At 42.1% G+C, this 22,774-nt stretch overlaps 1 protein-coding gene across 1 annotated transcript in view; it reads right to left on the bottom strand.

Annotated features, from left to right (window-relative positions):
- Positions 1 to 14,219, bottom strand: part of KAT6B (lysine acetyltransferase 6B) — a 103,111-nt gene extending 88,892 nt beyond the window's left edge. The window contains exons 1-2 of the mRNA XM_036385573.2: positions 14,091 to 14,219; positions 6,308 to 7,204 (exon numbers count right to left, since the gene is read on the bottom strand). Of these exons, the coding sequence (XP_036241466.1) occupies positions 6,308 to 6,928 (621 nt within the window). The 5' untranslated portion in view covers positions 6,929 to 7,204; positions 14,091 to 14,219. The remainder of the gene's footprint in view (positions 1 to 6,307; positions 7,205 to 14,090) is intronic.
- Between the last annotated feature and the right edge of the window lie 8,555 nt (positions 14,220 to 22,774).

Genomic DNA, 22,774 nt, shown 5'->3' with positions numbered 1-22,774 from the left:
AACAACATGAAATTGCTATCACATTTCAACTGACACAGAAAAAATACCCAAGAGTCAAGACCATCACTACTATTGAACACTGAAGAGCAAAGACACTTTGGACAGATAAGAAAACTGCACTGAGAAATTATGCTATGTAGCTCTCCTTATTTCTAAAGCAGCCTTCTGGTATTGTTTTAGAAGAAATTTTGATGAAGGAGATACCCATGCATTACCTAGTTGAAGAAAAATTAGTCTGGGAGGAAAAATGCAAAGAGTAAAACCTCTAACCTTAGTTTAGGAATTCAGTGTCACTCCCAGTTAAGACAGAGGAGTTCACAGAAAATAGCATAGATGAATAAACACCAATAGAACTGCTGGAATTACACAGGATTTCTTTAACTCACTGCTGTCAGTTTCAATATAGGACTCATTGCAGAACCCCACACCAATTAATTTCAAAGGAAAACAACAAAAAGAATCAAATTTCAGCATGCAGTATAAGGTTTGGAATCACTCCTTGCAATAGACAAGAACCACGTGCACACCATGCAGAACTATGTTCAGGATATCTTGCTTAGGGGAGAAAAAAACCAATGAGTAGGGTCTTCCCTCAGATCTATAGGCTACTGCAAATATGAACCTATTTGCAGAAAATAAGTTGCATCAGAAATTGCAAACTAACCTCCACCCTGCCTTACGAAGGAATAGACCAATCTAATTCAGGAAATAGCAGAATTTAACTTACTTCCCACCGTACAATTCAAGAAAACTTTTACAAATATGCTTCTTGGGTTGGTCCAAACATGCTGAATTGCAAAACCACATAAAAATAAGCCTCCAAAGCCATATACATCCATCTGTACAGTGGTATGAGTTGCTTCTCTACAATATGGGATGATGAGAATTTTCCCCTTCAATTTCTGGTAAGCTCCAGTATCTCAGGTGTTAAAAGGATCTAAGTGTTCCCTTGGCTTATGCCCAGAGTTGGCACTTTTAGCATTTCAGAAGCTACAGGTTTGGAAAAAAACCAAAACAAAAATATAAACCACCACACACACACAAAACAAAACCCCCCAAAATAAAAATAAACAACAACGACAAAATCCACCAAAAAATCATTCAAAATCCAAAACCTAAACACCCCAAAATGCAAGAGCAGCAGAACCTAGCAATCATCCCAGAACTTCCAGGACCAGATCTACACACAGTTAAGGTGCAGGCCACCCTTCCAAGAAATAAAGGTGACTTGTGAATTGAAATAATGAGAAACACAAACATGAGACTTTGTGTTTGCCAAGTAATGCCAACATTCCTCAGTATTTTGAGGAGAAAAACAAAGGCTACATCCTAAGACAACAGTATTTTATGGACGGACAAAGTTCAAACCTAGATTTCTCTTTCATTTCCCTGTGTACAGTCACTTCAATTGCAGCACTGCAGGCCCTCTAGAAACGTTCACATCACTGTATTTTGGTGCTCAGACTCACCCTCAGAAGCCCAGATGCCACATAAAGGCAGCTCCCAAAGTTCAGCATTACGAATATCCCCTTATGTGTACATCTGCAAGACACATTGTGCATTCGTTTCTGCCCCCTTTTCTGTTTCTGCACAGTGGAAATCTAGAGAACAGAAGCAACAAGAAATCTCAACCAACACTCTCTTGCTGCCTACCCACAGGAAGGCAGGAAGCTTAAAAACTGAGCAAGGAGGAGCCTGAATGCCAAAAACGCAATTCGCTATAGATTGGCCCTTTGCCTGAAAGACAGAAGGAGGAACACCCAGTGTCTGCACTGGCACAAGATACATACCAGAAAACTGAAATTCAACCCATGCCAAGTTACATTTGAAAAGCTAAATGTACATAGGCCAGTGAAAACAAAATTAGATGGGAGTTCAGGGTAAGGAAAACTAATAAAACAAGTTCAGTTTTGCATGAAAGTCAGCTTAGAAAGACAAACTGAAAGTGAAAGAGATTAGTAAATTTTTTCATGCCAAGAATCAGATGAAAATCACAGTTGCTGAGCTCTTCAAGAGAGCATTGAGGAGAACCAACATCAAGCCATCTCATTTGAACAATATCTTTGAAGCTTAAGTACTAATTATTCTGAACATAGCAAAGATTAAACTGCTGAGATACACTATGCATTCCCACAGCCCTCTGATAATGTTACAATGGCCACTCCCTCTTCATCTTTAAAAGCTCAACTTATCCTTTTAAATGATGTCTAAAAATAAGCAAATAAAGAGCTGCCTACAAATATCTGTTTCTTTGAGTTTATAGTCACACAGCACTTGTGCTCAGCAGATGGCTAACTCCCAAGACTTACTAGGTTCCATGCAGCTCCCAAACTGCAGAACCTTCCTAGTGCTTGTCCAAGTGACAATGAAAACAGAAAAAAAACCACCAGCAATACTGCCATTCTACAATTGACACCATTAAAGTTCTTAAAACTAACCATAAGTTTTAAATACCACTTTGCTGCATTTCCAGAAGTGCATTTTAATGCTTCAAAGGCTTATTGAAAAGCTAAGTATCACTCAATTTTCCTCTCTTCACACCCTTCCCTACTACGTAGCCAGTTTTTACACTGCATTTTCAGGGTAACATATTCCTATAGCCCTTTTCAGGAAATGCTTGGTGAGAAAAGGTGTGAAGCAAAAGGGAGGGTATCTATGCACGATACTCTTGAGCATACGGAAGAGCACATAAGAGCAGTTAAATTGTTTAAATATGCACTGCAACACAGTGAAGTGCACGAGATCAAACGGCTGCACAACAGAATGAATTCTTTTTCTGCTTTCTTGTGCATATAGTTTTTTTGGCTTTTTTGTTTCTTTATTCGAGGAGGATTTTTTTCCAGGTTTTTCTTTTTCAGGACATAAAAAAGACACTGTAAGTCTTCATCCTGAAGGATACCACTGTTCTCAGTCTTCCTTCACTCTTAAGACAGCTCCATCTCTGGCTGGATGCTGTCCTTCACACACCCAGTTAACACTAAATCAGGCACCTTTTGATTGCATTGATTCCAGTTACCTGTCCAGACACCAAGTGAGCATTTACCTCAATGCCACCAGAATACTTCAGATAACTGAAAAGTCCTTTATATAAGATATACTACTCATGACACTTAAAATATACCACCTAGACACCATATAGCTGCCAAAAGCTCCTGACCTTCCAACAAGATCTATCTTTCACGAACCTTGAACTTGTATCTCTTCATTCAGAGATGGAAAAGCAGCCCTCCACAAACAGGGGAATAGAAAGGGATCAAGTAGGGGAAAATTTAAACAGCTGCACTGCATCCTTTCTCTTGCTGCAACTCAAGAGTTGATACAACTCTGCCCAAATCCAGAAAAGCCAGGATAACACTTAAAACACCATTTTTATCCAAATCCTTTCTTCCAGGCCTATGGATAACAGGAGGAAATATGGCTGCTGTATTTCTGTAACTAACTGCAGCTATTTCTGAATCTAATGAAACAAGAGAACTATATCTAGTTGAATTGGATCACCCAGTTAATAGGGATGAGAAAAGCAGCTCCACAGCATCACCACCAAGACAAATGTTTAGCACTTCCAGCTCCCAGTTCCAAGTATTCATAGAATGTAAACCACTCAACACTCCTGTCACATAGTCAAGGCTCCAGGTCTGCAAAACTGAATTCACTGACACTGCATTTCAACACTATTTATCTTCTCAGTGCACTACATACTCAGATGCTTTGGGTGGGTGATTGAAGCAAGCAAACAAAAACAGAAATCCCAAAACCAAACAACCAAAAAAATCTCCAAACAAGCCAACAACAACCCACACGCAACACAACCACCCTGCCCCACACACAGGCCATACTGTATCTCTTCTGATCACCTTTCACTCAGGAACAAAGGTTCAGAGTCTGCATTTGGTCCTCTGAGTACCCAAGAATGTTCAGACTGACAAAGAGAGACCTCTAATGCACTTCCAGTGGACCAAGCCTTCTGTCTCATCCTGATGAGCTGCTAAAAATTATGCATTAAAGAGAGAAAGATAATCAAAATTACTCAAACTTCCACAATCATCAAAACATATTTCTCTGCACCCTTACATTTGTTCTTTTCCTCCAGGGAAGTCAACAAAAGACATTCTAGAGCATCACCTCTAGTGTTTGAAAATAAAAAAACCAAAACAAACATACAAAATTAGCCACCCCAACAGAAATAATCTCTTACTTGTGCTAGCTATAGAAAGTGCTAGCTATAAAAAGTTGGATACATTTATTAATTTCAATAAATAATCTTGACATGCCCCACACTGTCATTTAAATGCTTCCAATAATAATAGCCTAACAGTTTTCTTGCCATGTCATCCTGCTTATATAGAAATTAACATCAATTTCAAATGAAGATGCAGTCACATCCCAGTGACAGGGACAACTTATGTACGCTTACTTTCAGAACTGTCCCTGAAGTATTTAAAGCCATACATAGTGAAGAACAGTAAAAATCCCACATTTAAAACAAGTCTCTATATATTTGCTCAGTAACCTCAGTAACTTAGCATAACTAAGTGGTAAACTACACTAACATGGAACTACTGATTCACCAACCTCACATCAAAACTATTTTTGTCAGGAAAAACCGTATGCCAGTTTTTAAACACGCAAGTCACACTGCTAATTTTGAGGCACCCAAATGAAAGCTTATTTCTTGCCAAAGCACTTGCTAGAGAACAGATTTGTTTGGCTAACTTCTAGAAGACAGATTTATCCTTATACCAGTATTTTAGTATGGCAGTAATGGCTTTTTCAGCACCATGACCCATCTAACATTCCTTGCAAAGGCTGCCAGTCCCAGTAGGTAGCCTAACATGGGAGACTTTTGTGTTTACAAAATTCATGTTACTTGGGCTGCTCAGTACTCCAGCCCTCAAATTTTTCATGTCATTACAGTATCAGAATTACAGTAGAAACCCAAAGTACTTAGACAGCTTTATCACTACAAGTAATTAAATGCTTATAGTGTACAGCTACAGCAGTAATTGCACAGTGTGCAGCACTTTTGAATTTCCATTCTGATTATAGAGCGTGAAGCTCCATGCATCCCTCAAACACCTGAGAAGTCCAATTTGACAGTAATAGATATCCATACACAAATGCAATCATATTTAACATACATTTAGAGAAGCTCACAAAAATAAAGCTACAACTACTCACCTTGGATGGTTCCCCAAACAACTGTTCCTGAAGACCTTACTAAATAATTCCAACACAAGCATTTTCTACTCTGCACCCCCCAGCATCTCACCATCAAAGGAAAAAGACCACTGAAAACCATCATGCTGCTTCCAAGAGACACTGGGGGCACCTCTACAATAGCAAAGCTGTCTGGACTATTCCATGTCTAAAACAACTGCCATGAAACTTGACTAGCCAGAAGAGGAAAACAAAAACAAAAAAAGAAAACAGAGAACCCCAAACCATCAACTTGGAAATATTTTAAGTAAGCCACCTTGACTACAACAGGTGACTTGCCTTCTCCCAAAGAAACTGAAAATTCCCAACACACTTCACCACACTAAATGGGAAATGATCAAACAATGCCTGCAGACATGTCTTTGACACTATCCTTTCATAAACAAAAAAATAATTGATAGCCCTATCTCCCTCAAGGCTGAAACTCTGTGAACAATTAACTTCAAAACAAGACACAAGTAACAGCAAAAATAAATCCAAGTAGGGAGCACAACAAAAGTAAAACACAAGGAGGATACTGTAGTTCAGCTCAAATTGTCACTCTGACACCTTCACTTCTGTTCCTAGAATATTAACATTCATTCCAGTTTCTATTCACTGACATTTTAAACCTCACTATTTACATACAAATATCATTTAAAAATAATAATTCTAACTGTCTTCAACATCCTGAGTCCTATCAGTGGCATCTCAGGCCATCAAACCACAAGAAAATCTGTATATGCCAGCAGAAAATGAAGGTAAAAGGCCACAATCAAATCACACTGCAGATTTCAGCTACACCAGTCTGTCAGGCAAGACAGAACAATCTCACACCTACAACAGAGCATACAGCTGTACTCTTCCCTGCTGCTCTGCTCATCTACTGAAAATTCACAAAGCAAACTATCCAATGCAGAATGGCAGGACATAGGGAGGGAAGGAAAATTTGTTTACCAGAACTGATTCTGCATAAATCTTGGACATGTATACCCATTCATATACAATTCAACAGGTAAATAAAGCACAAGAAGAATCATTCCTTTTTTATTAGGTAAATAAACAAAGGATAACAAGAACGGTTTTTCATTATTACACTTTTCAGACTTACCTGGTCCTTTTCATGGGGTAATAGGCTGACAGGTGGAAGGGAAGCTGGGAAGGTGCTGGAGTATTTTGGAGCTCCTTTGCTTTCCAAACTGCCATAATTCACTCTATACTGAGGACCATCCTTCAGTAACCTCCCATTGTTCACAGCACGTTTGGCCCCCAGCCGCAGCCTCTGCTGAAAGGCAGGATTGTTGAAAATACTTGCTAGGTCATTTTGACTTCTCAAATACTTTTCTATGTTTTTCAGGGAGGAGCCATTAGGTTCTTGAAGCCCTTCAATTGCTCTTCTCAAGAGTTTATTCCAATCCACATTACGAAGCTCATTACAAGCTCCTCTAGATCCCTTAACAGATTTAGGAATAGTGCCAGGTTTAACACATGAAAACCGTCCAGGATTATCTGGGTCCTTGTAGGATGCAAGACCTTTGTTAGTGACTCTAAGAATAGAACCATCTTGAACACTAAGTTCCAACTGTTCTGAAACAGTCTTCTTATCTAATCCATGGGAAGCACAAACAGCATGACATATTCTCTCTTCAGAAGGCCTTTGCTTTTGCTTTTTAACTTTTTGTATAGCTTCCAGAATCCACTCCGTATAAAGAGGGTTGGCAAGTTTTACCATGGTTGACCAGTAATTGTTTCCAGCCAAGAGTTACCCATAGAGGTTCCTCCTTATCCTTTTAGCAGGTCTTTCAGATGCTGTTCACACCTCAAACACAAATGAAAGGATTCCACACACTGCTTGGACACATGGCAAAAACATCCACCCTGAGGAGTCGGAAAAAGCAGAGAAATACCTCCTGACTGAAACTTTCCAATTATGTTACTGTTACTGAAATGTAGAAGGGGTTCATCTGTGATGACACTGGTACCTCCTTAAAAGAAAGTTTGTTGCAACCTTTAAAAAGAAAAAAACAAGAGGCAGGGAGAGAATACAGTTAATGCTGAAGCATTAAAAACTAAAAACGCATTCAGACATGCATTCATACTATAGATGCTGCAGTATAGAAAAATCTTTGTAATTTTATATGAAACATTTGTCAGTTCCCACCCCACACCAAACAAGTCACCATAAAATCCTTCTGCTTTTCATAACAGTCAGTGGATTTAGTTTTCCTAAATTCCATCACCCCAACACTTAACCTACTACTGACCTGTTGGACAATTTCCATTCAGTCAGGGATCTGAAAACACTCTCTAAAACAAACTGCCTCCAGATCATTTCTACATGGGTTACACATGCACTAGAAAACCCAAACGAACAGAAAACCAAACCCCAAGCAATGAAAGATAAATTATTAACCACTTCCAATTCTTACAGTATCCTGTCTCTAAGTGTCCTCCCATGTTGATTACACAACTCAAAAATCGAAACCAAAGATATCAGAACCAAGTTACAAGTATCAAATCCTTCATTAATATTTAGGTACCCTACAAAACCAAAAGGCATCACAAAAGCACTTCTTATTTTATGGCGTGCAGCACAGAGACATTTCTGATACAAACCCTTAGGAATAGAAATGAAAACAAAATAACAGGAGGCATCTTCACATAAACAGGTTGTCAGCACAAAGATGCATAAAGAAATCACATTGAAAAACGTTTTATTGACTCACAGTTTTTTTACAAACTTTTCTTTTTACTTATTATGGAATACATCACTCCAATAGAAAATTCAGTGGCTACAAAAACTCATTAAAGAAACCCAAAAGAACATCTTGATGAGGAGTTTATTCATTCTGGGAACACATGAAAAAAATAAAACCATTTTAAAGTCTCACAAATTAAACTTAGACAGGAGTTGCATAATGAATAAACAAATATATTTGAAGTATGAGTTTTTCCTGCCATGAAGTATGAGAACTTTTGAAGGCATTCACAGAATTGCATAATTACTTCAAATCAAAGGAAAACAAAAAACAGAAGAGAAAAAAATTCCTTCTCAGTACATGGGTTATCTTGTAAAGTAGAAGATTCACCAGTTTCATAGCAAAAATTTGAAACTAGTTAATATGCAAGTATATTTATAAAGCTATGGCAAGCAGCCTACAGATAACAAAATCATCTATGATTACACAAGTCCTGGACCCCATTTTTTTATATGTCTATTCTAGCCATCCTGAATTTAAATCATGTTCAAAAACTTGAGTAAATTATAACTAGGAAAAAATATTTGTGTAGTCTATCCTGAACTGATACAGTAATCTAAATTATTTTCAACTTCATAAAAAGATTCCTCTGCAACTACGAAGATAATAGAGTACTACAATATATACTTTTGGCCCTAAACCTCTTTTGTCTTCCACCCCTCGAAAACATCTTTAAATATAAATTCCAGCTCATGTTTCACACATTATTATACCTACACAACAGAATTACTAACAGAAGTGCAGCTGGTTACTGGTGAGTATAAAATTTTTCTATACCTAAACAGTCAATAGTAATCAATTCATTTTATGACTCTGTCCTTCTCAAATCTGATCAAAGCTTAAACAACTTCAGATTTCTAAATATGAAAATTTGAGTGACTGCCAGACCGAAAGAGACACATTCCTGATGCAAATGCAGGGCCTAAATGCTTAACTTGCTCACATACTGAACCCTATTGATCTACATGGGTTGGATCCTGTTTCTTGCTTCCAGACTGTACTCATGGAAGCTGAATTTGATAACAGTTTTGTGCATTTCAAGTATCTGTAAGCAAACAATAACTTGTTCTGTAAACAGACCTTTCTTATTTACTCCAGCTAGCAAAAGCCATTCTTTCCCTAACAGAATTGTTTATACTCACTGTTTTCAGATAATTCCAAAATAACACCATAGCTACAAAATGCAGACAAATATAGGGAAGGAAAGAGTTTCAATGGTAATATAAATTCTACAAATTCTCTCACAAATCTGACACTGAAAATTCAATAACACAGCAAAGCAGAACCCTATATATAGTGGAGGCTCACTCACATTTAGACTATTTCATACACTCTTCCTATAGATTTGAAAGTTCTCTGTAGTTACATATAAAGCCCCAGATTCCTAGAAAGCTACTTTTAAAGTTATTTAGTTAGTCTGTTCCACTCTAAGTCTTCATTAAGACAGTCACAACTTAATTAAATGCTGAACACTGCATTTGCTGAGTCAGACATACTTGTCTCAGTTTTACATCTACTGCAGTACTGTTGTATTAAATTTCATACAAGCAACCACATCACTTCCATTAAATTCCAGAACACACAGTACAGGGTCTGTTCCAAGCTCCTGGACACTGATGAACATTTCAGTATAAATGCTATAACATGTGGGTTACAGGAATTTTTATTGGCCAATGACTGTGGCAAAAGGTTAGCATAAACCTATATCTTCATATAAAGTCTACTGCTTGGTACAGAAATTTCACAGCCATATACATTCAGAACTACATTTTTACTTATTTACTTAAAACTCCTTACATGCAATACAACCTCCTGCATGCTAGCACCTACTAAATCAACTCCAGTGGAGTGGATCAGCAGGAACAGAGTTTCCAATGCACTGGACAGGATATTTCAGGAGCAAAAATCAAGACATCTTAAATAGACACCTTCCAACAGTATCCAAGCGCACTCTGTCTTAAGGAATCATGCAGAGCGCATGCAAGCCAAGTTTTAAATTGTTTTGCCAGAACTCAGAGCCACTCTTACTCTGGCACTTGGGGTGCACATGAACTTGAAGTGCAGCCCTCTGACCTCCATGACTGCCATGCCAAAGCCTACCACACACTAGACACAGAATAACTCCTCACTAACAAACACCTTCCCCACCAAAACAATTTATATCCTGGAGCTATAAATTAAGGACATCTTTCAGAAATCAAGACAGACTGATCCAAGATCAGCAGTACAGAAATACACACATTTACATGCAAAGGGATTAGATAAGACAAAACAAGTAGCTTTAAAAACAATCTTGCAAGATTCAACATAAAAGGATACTCAGAAATACAAAGTTACATTCGGGTTTCTAAGTTTAGAATGCAACTCTACCAAAACTACAAATAGGTGGCCATACATCATTTAATATAAAAAATGTGATGATTATCCAAACAGATTTTGAGGAAATACCATTTTAAAGAAGTCATTATAAATTAGTCTATTTAGGTACTCATGTCTATTTATTAATCTTCCTCCCCTTGTAATTAACTAACTTTTAATCACCATCAGCAGCGCTTATTCAATCACAAAATAGATTTTGCATAGTGTTAAATGCACAGGACAACTTCCAAGTTTTATGGCAAGAGCCAAGAAGTTCCTTCTACGTAATTTGTCCTATTTCAACTTCCACGCTCTATGGCATCTTATATTGAAAATAAAAGCATTTGAGAAAGTTTGGCTGTAGTCTATTACTGACCAAATCTATTAACAAGTCTGCCACTGAAGAGCTAGAGAACAGAAGCATTCGAGGGTGAAGTGTAAGCCATTAGCTGTAAAACATGAAAAACCATCTCTAGTCAAGGCTTGTCCCTTTGCCTAGGTCATAAATTATCAGATAAATACAAAGAAGTTGCAAAATTTCAGCTTGGGATTTAGAATGAATGCCAATGTGCCCTTTATAATGCACACACCTATTGCACAGATGATTATAATTAAAGAAGGCAGTGACTGAACACTTCAATCTCAGGTGTCATCAGTAATCCTATAATCCTCTAATAAGGTGGTTTTCAGACTGAACTAGTACCTGGAATTGCTTCCAGGTGATCCAGATTGTGAAAACAAGTAGTGTAGCCAAAAAAAACAGCAACAAAAAAAGGCACACTTCTCTTCATAACCAAAACCAAAAGTTACTACACAAATATCACAACATACAATCTAAAGGTTGGGGTTTTTTTTTTAAATTAAGGAAAAGTCTGCTTCAGCTTTCATAAATGTAAAGGCAGTTAAACTTTTAAAAACTAAGGTTAACACAGCTATAAAAAAAAAACAAAAACGAAAAGAAAGGGGTGAGGAGAAGATGCAGCCAGGGGAGATGACAGCAACTTGTGCAACCTGCCGGTGACCTGTGAAGCTCACTCTCACTCTGCTCCTTCCTACCTGCTCTGCACACACTCAGGAGAAGCAGCAGCAGGCCAGCTCTCTGCTGCAGCATCAGGGTCAGGTAAGGATTGCAGCATAGGAGGAGGAAGAAGAGAAGACTGCCATTGCATTCCATTTTTGCCATTTTTCCTTGCTCCAAGCCACTACTTAGAATTCTGTAGCTAATCAACTCTGTATTCCACCCCCATCTCAATTAATGATGCAAAATAGACAACACAGTTGTTTTCCTATTGCAAAAGACACGGACCTACAAAGAGATGGGGAGAAAGCAGATCCTGGTAAGGACTCCCACCATGCAGATTCCTCTTAAAATTACTCAGGTCATGAAGCCAGCTACTGTATTATTCTTTACACAACATACAGTTTCCAATAATAAGAAAGGGCAAGGACATCTATATGCTTTAAAAATACAGATATGTAGACACTAGAGTAACTTCAAAACTGCACCAAAGACTCGGGGGTATGGAGAGAAGAGTGGCACATGTGAAACGAACTGATGGAAGTGCTTGTGCTCTGAGACACCCCACAAGCTTCTTTGAGATCATACGCTTAAAATCATTTCACAACATGACAGCAGCAAGCGCCACCAGAGGAAACAGCATCAGCACAACATGACAGCAGCAAAATCACCCAAATTCACCTTTCCCACCTTCTACTGTGGAAGTTCTGAGCACTTTAAAATACAGTACTAGAGAACAGCAGGAAATATAGGAAGGTAATATTCACTGCCAAGAGTTCACCTGGAAAAAGGTGAGCTGAAAATATTTCTTCTTGGGAGTGTGGTTTTCAACAGCAGGGGTGGGTATCCGTCTGCCCTTGCCAGAGGGGGTTATTTTCAATGCCCAGTGACAGAGTACGAGAGGTGAGGTCCGGGCAAAGAACAAACAACGTGAACATCACTTCCAAAACGTGGCACTGCCAGCCTGGACTATTCCCCTCCCCAACTTACTCAAGGTTTTCGCAGTATTAGCCCAGCCACGGAGATGTGCAACGCCTAGAGCCTCGGGCCAAGGCATTGTTGCGTTCGAAGGGGCCAAGCCGGGGCTGGCTCTGCGCCCTGCCCGCCCTGCTCCGGGCTTTGCCATTGCCGAGGCGGGAGCCCCCAGCCCGCAAGCTCTGCCCCGGGCACGGCGACCCGCAGCCAGGGCAGCCCGGGGCCGTGCTCGCACTCGCACCGGCACCGCGGGGCGCCGGGCGGGGCCGGGGGCGGCGGCCGCGCGTCCCCCGCGGGAGGCAGGTGAGACCCCCCCGGTACCACTCACCTCCGCGGGGGGAGGAGCCTCCTCCGGGCGCCGCAGCGGCTCCCCCTGCTGCCGGCTCTTCCGCCGCTCCCGCCGCCGGGCCGCGCCGGGCCGCCTGCCCCGCTCCGCGCCGCCCGCGGCCGCCGCGACCGCCCCGCTGCCGCCGCGCGCGGCTCGGCGCACCTACGCCGCCATTTTGTCTCACCCTGTTGTACTTAACGTGAATCCGACATGACACTGATTACAGCCCAATGGAGGCTCATTAAAACCTTACCTACCCCGCGCCCCGCCCACCGCCGCCCGCCATTGGCCCGCGCCGCGCACGCCGCTGCGCGCTCACGGGCCGGGGAGGGGGGCGGGGGGGGGGCTGTCCGTCACCCGCCCACAGCGGCCCCGGCCCGCCCAGCAACCGGCTCGGCGCTCCCATTGGCGGGCAAGGCCTGTCAATCGCGCGGCGCGCCCCTTCCCTGCGCGCTCAGCACCGCCCACCGGCAGGAGGGGGCGGGTCCGGCCGCTGACACTGGCCGCCGCCGCCGCCACACACTCGCGCGCTCCGCCCACCCACCCGCCTCACGGGTGGGCCTCGGGCGCTCGCGATTGGTCACAAGCCGGTAGCGGGGGCGGGGCTTCTCGCAATCCCGCCCTCCCGTTGGCTGCCGCTGCCGCCCGTCCGCCACCCCCCGGCCTCCTCACCCCCCCCTGCCACCGCCCCACCCGCTCGCTCCCGAAGTTTGTTCGGGAGCGCGAGCGCTGCCGAGACACCGGCGGTAGCCGCCTGAACCAGCTCGGCACGGCGGGCGGGCGGGCGCGCCACACACACTAATGAGCCGCCTTAAATATTGAGCGTCACGCGCGTGCCTCGGAGGCTGGCACTCGCCCGGGCGGGCGAGATGGAGCGGCGTGCTCGCAGCATTACCCTCCCAAGGTGCCTGGCACTGGCAGCCGCTTATCGCGCACACACACACCCCGCACCGCCGAGGGAGGGAGGAGGGAGTGGAAACGGGGACGACGACAATGACTCCCGGCTCTGCAGCCACATGCAGGTCCCTGCAAGTTTCGCCATGCGAAGCACAGGGACTTCTCTGTCAACCCGTCTGCGAGGGAACAATTGCCGCCTCAGAAAGACAGGGTGGGAACATGCAACACAAAAACCTCAGCCATCCCCTGCTTCCCTCCGCCACTCCATTCCCCCTCTCCCCACCCCATCCAGCCCAGCCATCACCCCCTGCTGCTGCTCCCCCTCCCCTGCAAAACGCAGAGCATTGCAATGCATTTACCCAGCGCAAGTGTCTGCAAACACGTGCATCAGCCTCCGATGCTAAAGGAAAAAAAGTACCCAGCCTAGTGACAAGCCCCCTGCGCTGGGAGCGGGGAGGGAAAGGGGGTTATTATGGCAAATTGCAGCCTGTCACCCAATGCAAAACAAACCCCATCGCATGCTCCCTATTATCCCCGCATAAACTCCTGGGAATCTAACCTCCGATGCAGGTTCCCCCCTTTGCTTGCAATGACCTCCTTTCTCTGCCCGTGTGTGTTTCTGCAGCAGCGGTTCCTGCGGAATGTGCTGCCCCTGAAACGCGATCGCGGCTCCTCTCTCTCTCTCGCTCGCTCGCTCTCTCCGCTCTGTCTCTCGCTCGCCCGCTCGCTCTCTCTCCTGGCTGCAAGCAGAGCCAGGAACACAACAACAACACAGCCTCCCCCCACCCCCTTCCCCAAACACATACACACTGAAGAGACCCAGCCAGGAGAGCCAGACGAGCCGGGGAGGGGGTGGAGGGAATCCCCAGCCAGCGGATTGATTGCACCAGTTACCTTCCCTAAGCCCCTCCGCGAGAGGGGAAAAAAGAAGATGAATACAGAGAGAATACCTTGTCTCCCCTCCTCCTCCTCCGCGGGGCTCCTCTTCTCACTCCAAAATACTAAAAGGTGGACGGGCAGATCAGACACACGCGTTCGGCTCTCGGCGGGGGAGGGGAGCCACGCGAGCAATTATCATTAATTTAGAAATTAAAACAGAAACCCACCCCAGACCTCCAGCCTCCCCGGTGCGGGCGGACGCAGATTGCGAGGACTGGTGCTAAGACACAGGACCTGATAACAGCTAATTGAAAGGTTAATCTACATAGGCTGTGACAGAAGAGGTCCCTCCCCACTTTTTTATCTGCTGTTGGCAAGTGGGAAATTGAGCTCCCCCCACCTTTTCTCCCTCAAAAAAAAAAAAAAAAAATTAAAAAATAAAGAGGGAGAGAGAAAGGGGGAAAGGCGATAAAGTTTGGGGGGCGGCGCGTCCCCTGGGCGGGAAGGCGGCTGCGGGGGGGAAGCGGCCACCGGCGCCTCCCGGGGGCCCCCAGCCGCCCTTGGGGGGTCGCGCCGGCCTTTGGGGTCCTGCGTGGGGCGATGTGACCTGTCCCGATGGGAGCCCCCCAAGGGCAGCCTCTGGGGCTTGAACGCTCCCCCGGGCCGGGGGAAGAGGGCTGCGCTTGAGCCTCCCATAATTAGTGTGAGCGATGGAAGCAGCGTGAACAAATCACAGATGTTGTCCTCCCGTTGAGTTTGTACATGTAACAAGATGTTGCGAGGAATTTATATTAAAGAACAAGGTGATAACGCGTACGCACTTAAAGCTCGGTTTTCTCCACGCTGTCTTGACCGGTGCTGCCAAAGGCCTCTCACCATGTCAAAGTGTTCAGCAATCACGGAATATGCTGAGTTGGAAGGGACCCATCAGAACCATCGAGTCTTACTCCGGGGTTTGAATACTCCTTGTGATGGTTTTCTCACCTGTGGCCAGCAAACAGCACTTTTCACCCAAACATCACTTTTTACCCAAGCATGGCACGACAGAATACCATGGGATACATCCCACAGGGTACCACACAAGGGAGGGAAAGGCAGAGTACCTACCTGAGCATCTACTCAAGCAGGCACAGCTAGACATTCCCCATCTTCCCAAACTTGATTGTTCCAGACGTCTCCTCAACATCCTCTTTTCCACATCTTGTGGATGACATGTTGTGTTAGGTGCCTGCCTGCAAAGTTTTCTAAAAATATCTGGTCCTGAATAAGAAAATATAAAAGTAAAATTAAAAAAAAAAACTCCTTAATAGTGGGTGGAAAATGACCTTCTACAATAAATTATGAAGGTCTTCCCTAGATGATGCACTGCATGTAGAGTAGTAAGGAAACAATGTTTCCATAATAATAATTTTAAAAAAACATTAGGGTTTAGTGCAACTTCTTTCAGAGTCAGTTTCTGGAGTTACTGTGTAAGGAAGCTCTTTGGTGATGTTTCAGAGCACTGTAAAATTGTATGACCTACTTACAGAAAGCTACCGGGTGAAAATAATATTCCAGCATGTATCTATCACACCATAACCATTGACTGAGGTTTTAGTCTTTTAACTGCCAGATGCAACCTTTTAAACATAAAGAGGGAAATTGAAATGTGTAGTGACCTAATACTTGTTGGAGAATCCGTCAAGGTTCATGTATTATGCAGGACCTGGCAGTGATTTAAAATAGTTTTTAAATTATTGGAAATGTTATAAATCATTTCAGCACAATTTGTAGCACAGCGTCACATTTGCAACACTATTCTGAATGTTGTGTCAACATTTCCATCAGAAACTTTTTTTTTTTCCCTGGGAAATTTACAACTTGGTTAGTGGTAAAAACATAAAAGTAATTTCTTGAAACTGAAACTTGGCATGGCCTCATCCCAGTTCAGGAAAAAAAACACTGGAGAAAACTCGATAATATGTTTGGCCATTCTGGAATTATGAGTGTGTCGTGAAGACATAAGTAACAGCACAGAGAAAAATCATAAAAGTCTCTGGTTTAAATAATTCCATTCTTTCTTCTCCATTTAACTCTTTTCCTAAAAATAAATTTATAGGATGATATGTCATTGGGTGTTGTGTTCCAGTTTTTAACATATTCAAGAACCTTTTGTTTAGAGAGAGAGTCCTATGGATCTTGACATTTACAGGTGTACCTGATACTATGTAAACTGAGAAGTTTAAGCACATGAACCTCTTTATACATCAATCATCGTCCAGCAAACTCAGATCCACTGTCTCTGTAAATTATACTATTTTCCAAAATTATAACTTCAAAAGAGCTACATCATGGCAGTTCAGTTTGAGATAGTGCATCTTACACAGAGAAACCTAAGTACCTGGAATGCTTTGGATCTAACTGAGAATGTCTATAAGAATTTCGGTTGGTCATCTAGAAAAGAAATATTTTCAGTTTATTGTATGAGAATGTCCTCAAGCCTATATTAAAAATATCTATGGAAAAGTAATCAGCCCATCAAGGCAGTGCAAACAATAAAATTTACACTTTAGTATGTCTTTTATGGGCAGACTTTGTGGGATTTCTCTCCCATAACTCCTACAAACTGGTGAAGTACCACTAATTCCCCCAAGGAATAACAGGTGTCTAAACATTTATACATTGAATACACTCATTCCACGTGCTAAAATCATGTCCTTAATGTTAAAAAAGAGTATCTAAAATCAAAATAACTTTCCCATGTATTCTTGTAGAAAGAACTACTTTGGCTAATTTCACTTTGTTCTATTAGTCTCTTTGCTTTTATATTTTAAAAATTCTTATTTACAGGATTTTCGCCCCACACACCCCCTCCATGGAAAAATATATATTATTGTACATCTACATGAGTATGTAGTGAGCATATGCTTCTCCTCAAAAGTCCTTAGAATTATTCTAAAAATGCACTTACACTGCTATTTTTTGATCACAAGTGAGAGAAAGCAAGAAGTTAAGGGCTCTGCATGGTCTCAGTTAAATTCAGTTCTCAAAAATGAAAATCTGAAAATTGCTGTATGGCTGTGGTGTAAGACATGCTGGAGACTACTGCTTAAATAAAGCCCAGACATGTGCAGAACAAATTCATCAGTGTACAAAAAAGAACATCAAATTAGAGTTTGAACACTTGCTTGAAATCAGTAAGAAAATTCTTGTGCATGAAATTACTGCCATATTAAGAATTTCCCTGTGAGGGCTTTAATCACTGATGCAGTTCCATTAGAACTAGTGGGGCTGTTACATATTTAGAAACAATTATGCAGTTGTCCATGTTGGTATGGTGACAGATCCCTATTTATCTTTGGAGATGCTGGAGGGTAAAATCTTGGCCCTCATAGAAGTCTGGCAAAACATCCTATGACTTCAACCAAGCCAGGATGTTCCTTCTATTATTACCACACACAGCCACATATTTGACCACAGTCACCTGGAAATTTCATCCCCTGGCATATGCTGTTGAAAGAAGTGACCCTGGGGAGAACAGTCATCCTAAAAGTGCAACGAGTTTCATCCCCTAGTCTCCTGAGCATGTCCCTGCCTGGGAGCTGAATGCATGAATTCTTTACCTGCACCACCTCCTCTGCTCAGCAGCTTCTCTGCTACTCTAACCTTCAACCTCATATTCCTTTGGGACTAAAACAGCCTTTTCTTAATTTTTTTTTTTAATTTGTGATATTTTCCCCACCAAAGTCTTTTATATTTTAATTTGATCTGAAAGATTAATCCATGAAACTATGTCTGTTCTTCTGAGCACAAGCAGAATCCTTCTTGGTTTTTGTATGAGGGTATGCATTGCTGCACACAACAGAGCATCACCACCCAGCTTAAGACCTACAGATTATATTAATATATACATTCATATATTTATATACACACAAAGTGAGTAACCTGTGGGCATGTTTTCTGATCATTTACTGTCTCATCTATTACATTTAATCAAATTGAATAATAGTGTAAAATAGTCTCCTGCTGCCATTTTACTGATTTAGGTGCTTTTTAATTCCTGAAACTAGCAGATTATAAGGTAAATGCTATAGCAGTTTCAGATCAGGAGTTGTAATTGGCATAATACTGTAATTTGGAAATAAATGTTTGTGGTAGATCAGCTGTCATCCCACAGGGATGGAGACAGTGACTGTTTATAATAAATCCCACATGTTCCTTTCTACTCTGGCAAATATACCACACTGCTATATCAAAGTACTTTACAATCCTTAATGAATTAGTTCCTGTAAGAGCTTTGTTAGGTGAGTGAGTATTATTTTTCTTGTTCCCCAACCAGAGATAGACAAAGTTTAAAGCAAAGTGGTTAGAAGAGGATGCTGGCCTCAGGAACAATCTGGGCACCTGGGTATTAAGGGCTCTACTCTGGGCACAAGAGATCCAGTTTCAGAGGTCCTATGCTAGCTGTGGAGAAGAAACTGCTGGCCTGTTAACACACATTGCAGACCTTAGCAGGAGCATGTCTTTTTGCTGCATTAACTGTACTACATGTTAAAGCACCAATGGGATGAATAGAATTTGGGAGGGCAAAGGAAAACGCTAAAAGCAAAGACTGAAAAAAACAGGTGGCTTTTATACACGACAATGTCTATAAGATGGTGCCTTTCATATATACGGTGTCTCACAGTACTTGATGTGGAGGTTCTATTTATGCATGATAAAGGATTAGTAGGTGATTAATAGATGTTTCAATAAGTGGCAATCAATTGTTATGGGTCCAATGGGTCAACAGTTCCTTACAACAATAGCTCATCATCATCTGAAACACCCTACCAATGTGTTTAACCTCTATATGCTTTACATTGAAACACCTGCTAATCTTGTGTTAAACCTCACAAATGGAATCTTAATATAATGTGTGACTCAAAACAAATTTGCTGGAGAAAAAAGGATTAGCACCTAGTCTCCACAGAAAATTGTTAGTTATAGCTGTACTGGATTTAAGTTTCTCCTTTTGCCATGTAAAAGGCACTGATATGACAGGAAGCATTTTGCTGCCGAGTGCAAGAGTGGTGTTTTCAAGGCTAATCCCAAGAGGAGGGCTGGGATATTGCTGGACTCTGTACCAACCAGCATGACTGAACTTGATGCAGCCTTGTGTTTTTATACATATTACAGTAATACTTGGTGAGGACAGCTGACAAGATAAAGGATGAAATTGAAAATGAATAAAGATCGGTTTGTTCAGAGGTAGTGAAAAGTGCCATAATCAGGGGCTGCTCAGGTCCTTCTTGCTACTGTCTTGCTGTGTTTAGTTAGTCTGGTGAAAGGGGAGGATGCTGATGTTTGCAGGGGCCATTTTAACACCTCAGCTTGTCTTTGTGGGCTTTAAAGTAATTAACTCTCCAATCATTACCGGTTGACTTTGTCGACAGGTTTAGGTTTCCCTCCTGCTGTTCCCTTTGGGGATATTGGGTTGTCACTTTATGAGAGGGGGGATTCATTTTAAGGTTCACACCAAATCCCTTTCACAGCTTCTCAACAGCTCATTTTGTTCTCCATACTGCTGGAATATTCTCTTGGTCTCTGTTTAAATGAACATGACTTATATAACTTTTTCCAGATCGAACTGGACAAGCAAGGGGGAGGGGGAAGGGGAAGTTTCTCCAAAAAGGCAGGTAGCACACTTGCTAAGCCCTTCAGATGAAAAGAGGGCCATCCTCGGTACTTAGAAGTCAATAAAAGAGACTGCAAAGGCAGTTTTGCTAAATAAAGCTACTTTGAGCTGCGAAAGGATTCTGACAGTGCTTAATGTAACTGAAAGAATCCTCACAACTTCCAGCTGTGACATGGGTGTACTATATTATAGTTCAGTTTTAGCGAGGGGAAAATTTCCAGATCTGTAGTTGTTGCAATTTTTTATTGATCAAAGATTGCCTAGAAACATGGAGAGAAAAAGGTAGGAGAAAGCTTGATCATATTTTTGTTAATCCTATTCTCATCCAGTTTCCACTATATATTTTTTAAATCCTATTAATAAGCTGAAGAAATAGTAATGACCAGAGAGGCTGCTACCAGCCACATAATTTGGAGATCCAGATTTGGTATATGGCAGCAGCAGAGTTCTAAGAAATGTGACTGATAGGCACAACGAGCACTTTTCAAACTCAGTGGACAGTGAAAACCCTCACCTACTGCAAAGCTGGTGGGAGAACGTGTGCTCAGCATCTCCTGGCACACCAACATTCTCACCAAGGGTGGGAGTTTGGGAAATAATCTGTGTGGCAAACCAGCTCTGAAATTGCTAAACCCAACTGCTAAGCCCAGGCTTAGAAAAACCTTTGGTCTGCTCTGCAATGCTTGGAAATTGAGCAACATCCACTCTAGTCTTTTCTTTTTGCAGCTTGAACCAAGAGGAGTTTGACTGGTGTCAAGGACCACACTGCTATCTCCAGCTGGATTTTTAGTGGTGTCTGTATGATGTTTTCTTTACTTCCTTTGTTGGCAGCATTAGTTGTGAGGTTCCTTTGCTAAATAAAGCTCTGGCTGCACAAACAATTTATTTCAGTCACTTCCCATAGCTGCCGGTACTGCAGCAACTCAGGCTCTGTTAGCTAGACTAGAAGGCCTGTCAGAGTCAGGTGGCAATACACCACATCATTTCAAATACCCTTTCAGGAACCTTTAGATCTGCTGCTCAGTGCTCCCTTAAAAATTGCCACTGGCTTGCTTGTATTAGGGTTCCCAACCTGACTAACTCTGGTTGTTAAATTATCATCATGAACAGAAGGATTTTGTATTAAATATCCTTTGGGAAGGAAAATCTGAGTGAAAAGGGATTTGGAGGGCAGGAGAGACTTGTTTTTCTGTATCAGGTAATAAGAAAATGTAGAAGCTAGGAAGAAGCAAGGTAATCACATATCAATGTTGGAAATGTTAAGTGTCTTCTTCATATGCCTAGAACTACACAAACGGTCTCCTCAGGGTACACAGGAGAGGTACACAGCTGATGATTTATCAAGGTCCCAATTGCATTATCCAGCATAATGAATGCCTTTGTTTATTTAATAATAATAATAATTTTTTAAAAAGAAAAAAAAAAGAAAAAAAAAAGGGAAGTTCTAGTTCTCAGCTGATGGCAGGACCTGGGCAAGCTGTGAGCTTGTTCCTTAGCGCTGGCCAGATCCCCTCTGTTCTCCTGATATTATTCCCCTTTGTTATTCGATATCCCACAGTGCCAGCTAAGTCAGGAGTTGTCACACTCCTCACTGGTGCAGCAGGATATAAAATAGCTGGGGGTGGGGAGGAAGACTGGAATGGTTAGGAGGTGGAAGGGAAAAGGCCTTTTTTTTGTGAAAACAGTAGCACCAGCTGCATCCTGCAAGTCGCTAAATTAGCCAGTCAGTTGTTTTTCTTTTAATTTTTGTGTGAATTCAAGAATAGGTTGTGGATGTCTTGGCAACTCATGAATGAGGCTCTTTATGAAAGAATTCACCTTGCAGAGGGGCTGCTGTCAGATGCACAAGCCTCTTTCCATTAATTAAGCTGCAGAACATCCCCTCTTTTTTTTTCTCTATCCCTCTCAACGCCTGGATAATCAGACCCTGTGTCTTTCTGTAACATCCACCACTGCCTCTCTCTCTCCTCACAGTATTTCACCCACTCTGTTAATTCTGGGCTGCCAGATTTTTTTTTTTTTTTTTTTTTAACACAGCTTATTGCTGCTAAGTGAGATATCATGCTGCCTGAGCTAATAACTAAGATGAATATTCTGCTCCACTGCAACTAGTAGCATTCTCTATGCTTTATCTTCGGTTGAAGGCTGGCCTAAGAGCAAAGTTGGATATTTTCAAAAGCTCAGCTGGGAGTTAATCAACTCTTATTGTTTTTCGACAGGAGCTGGATGCTTAACTTGCATGCAGTGAGTCTGAGTCATCCCCTGGATTGTCACCCACACACAAACAGCCCCACAGAGGGTGCACAGAACTTTTCAGGCATGCTAGAAATGACCAGCCATTAAACGTGTGTAAGCTGAACTGCACAGGTTAGGGAGTGGTTACAGATGTAATTGTGCCTGAACAGACACTCTGGGGAGAGAAGGTGGGTACCTTCTCAGGAGCCTCAATCAACTCTCAGCTTTGCTGTGTCTGAACAAGATATGTGGCTGCAACTGAGCAGTCCGGAAGTTTTTTAGTGGGGATATTTAGATACTCATGTCTGCAATTATGAATTTACACACCTGCTTCAGGGAATAATCCCAAATCTTCTAAAAAAAATGAGGAGCTGACTATCATACCTTAAGTGTTTGCATGTTTGGGCTTAATTTTGCATGGCTGATTTAAAATCCCAGTCATTAGGAATAGAAAATATGTGTATGGTATTAAT

The sequence above is a fragment of the Molothrus ater genome, chromosome 8 (assembly GCF_012460135.2).
Source record: "Molothrus ater isolate BHLD 08-10-18 breed brown headed cowbird chromosome 8, BPBGC_Mater_1.1, whole genome shotgun sequence".
Classification (NCBI taxonomy): Eukaryota; Metazoa; Chordata; class Aves; order Passeriformes; family Icteridae; genus Molothrus; species Molothrus ater.
Note: the sequence above shows the minus strand (reverse complement) of the source record. Positions and strands in the feature narration are given on the sequence as shown.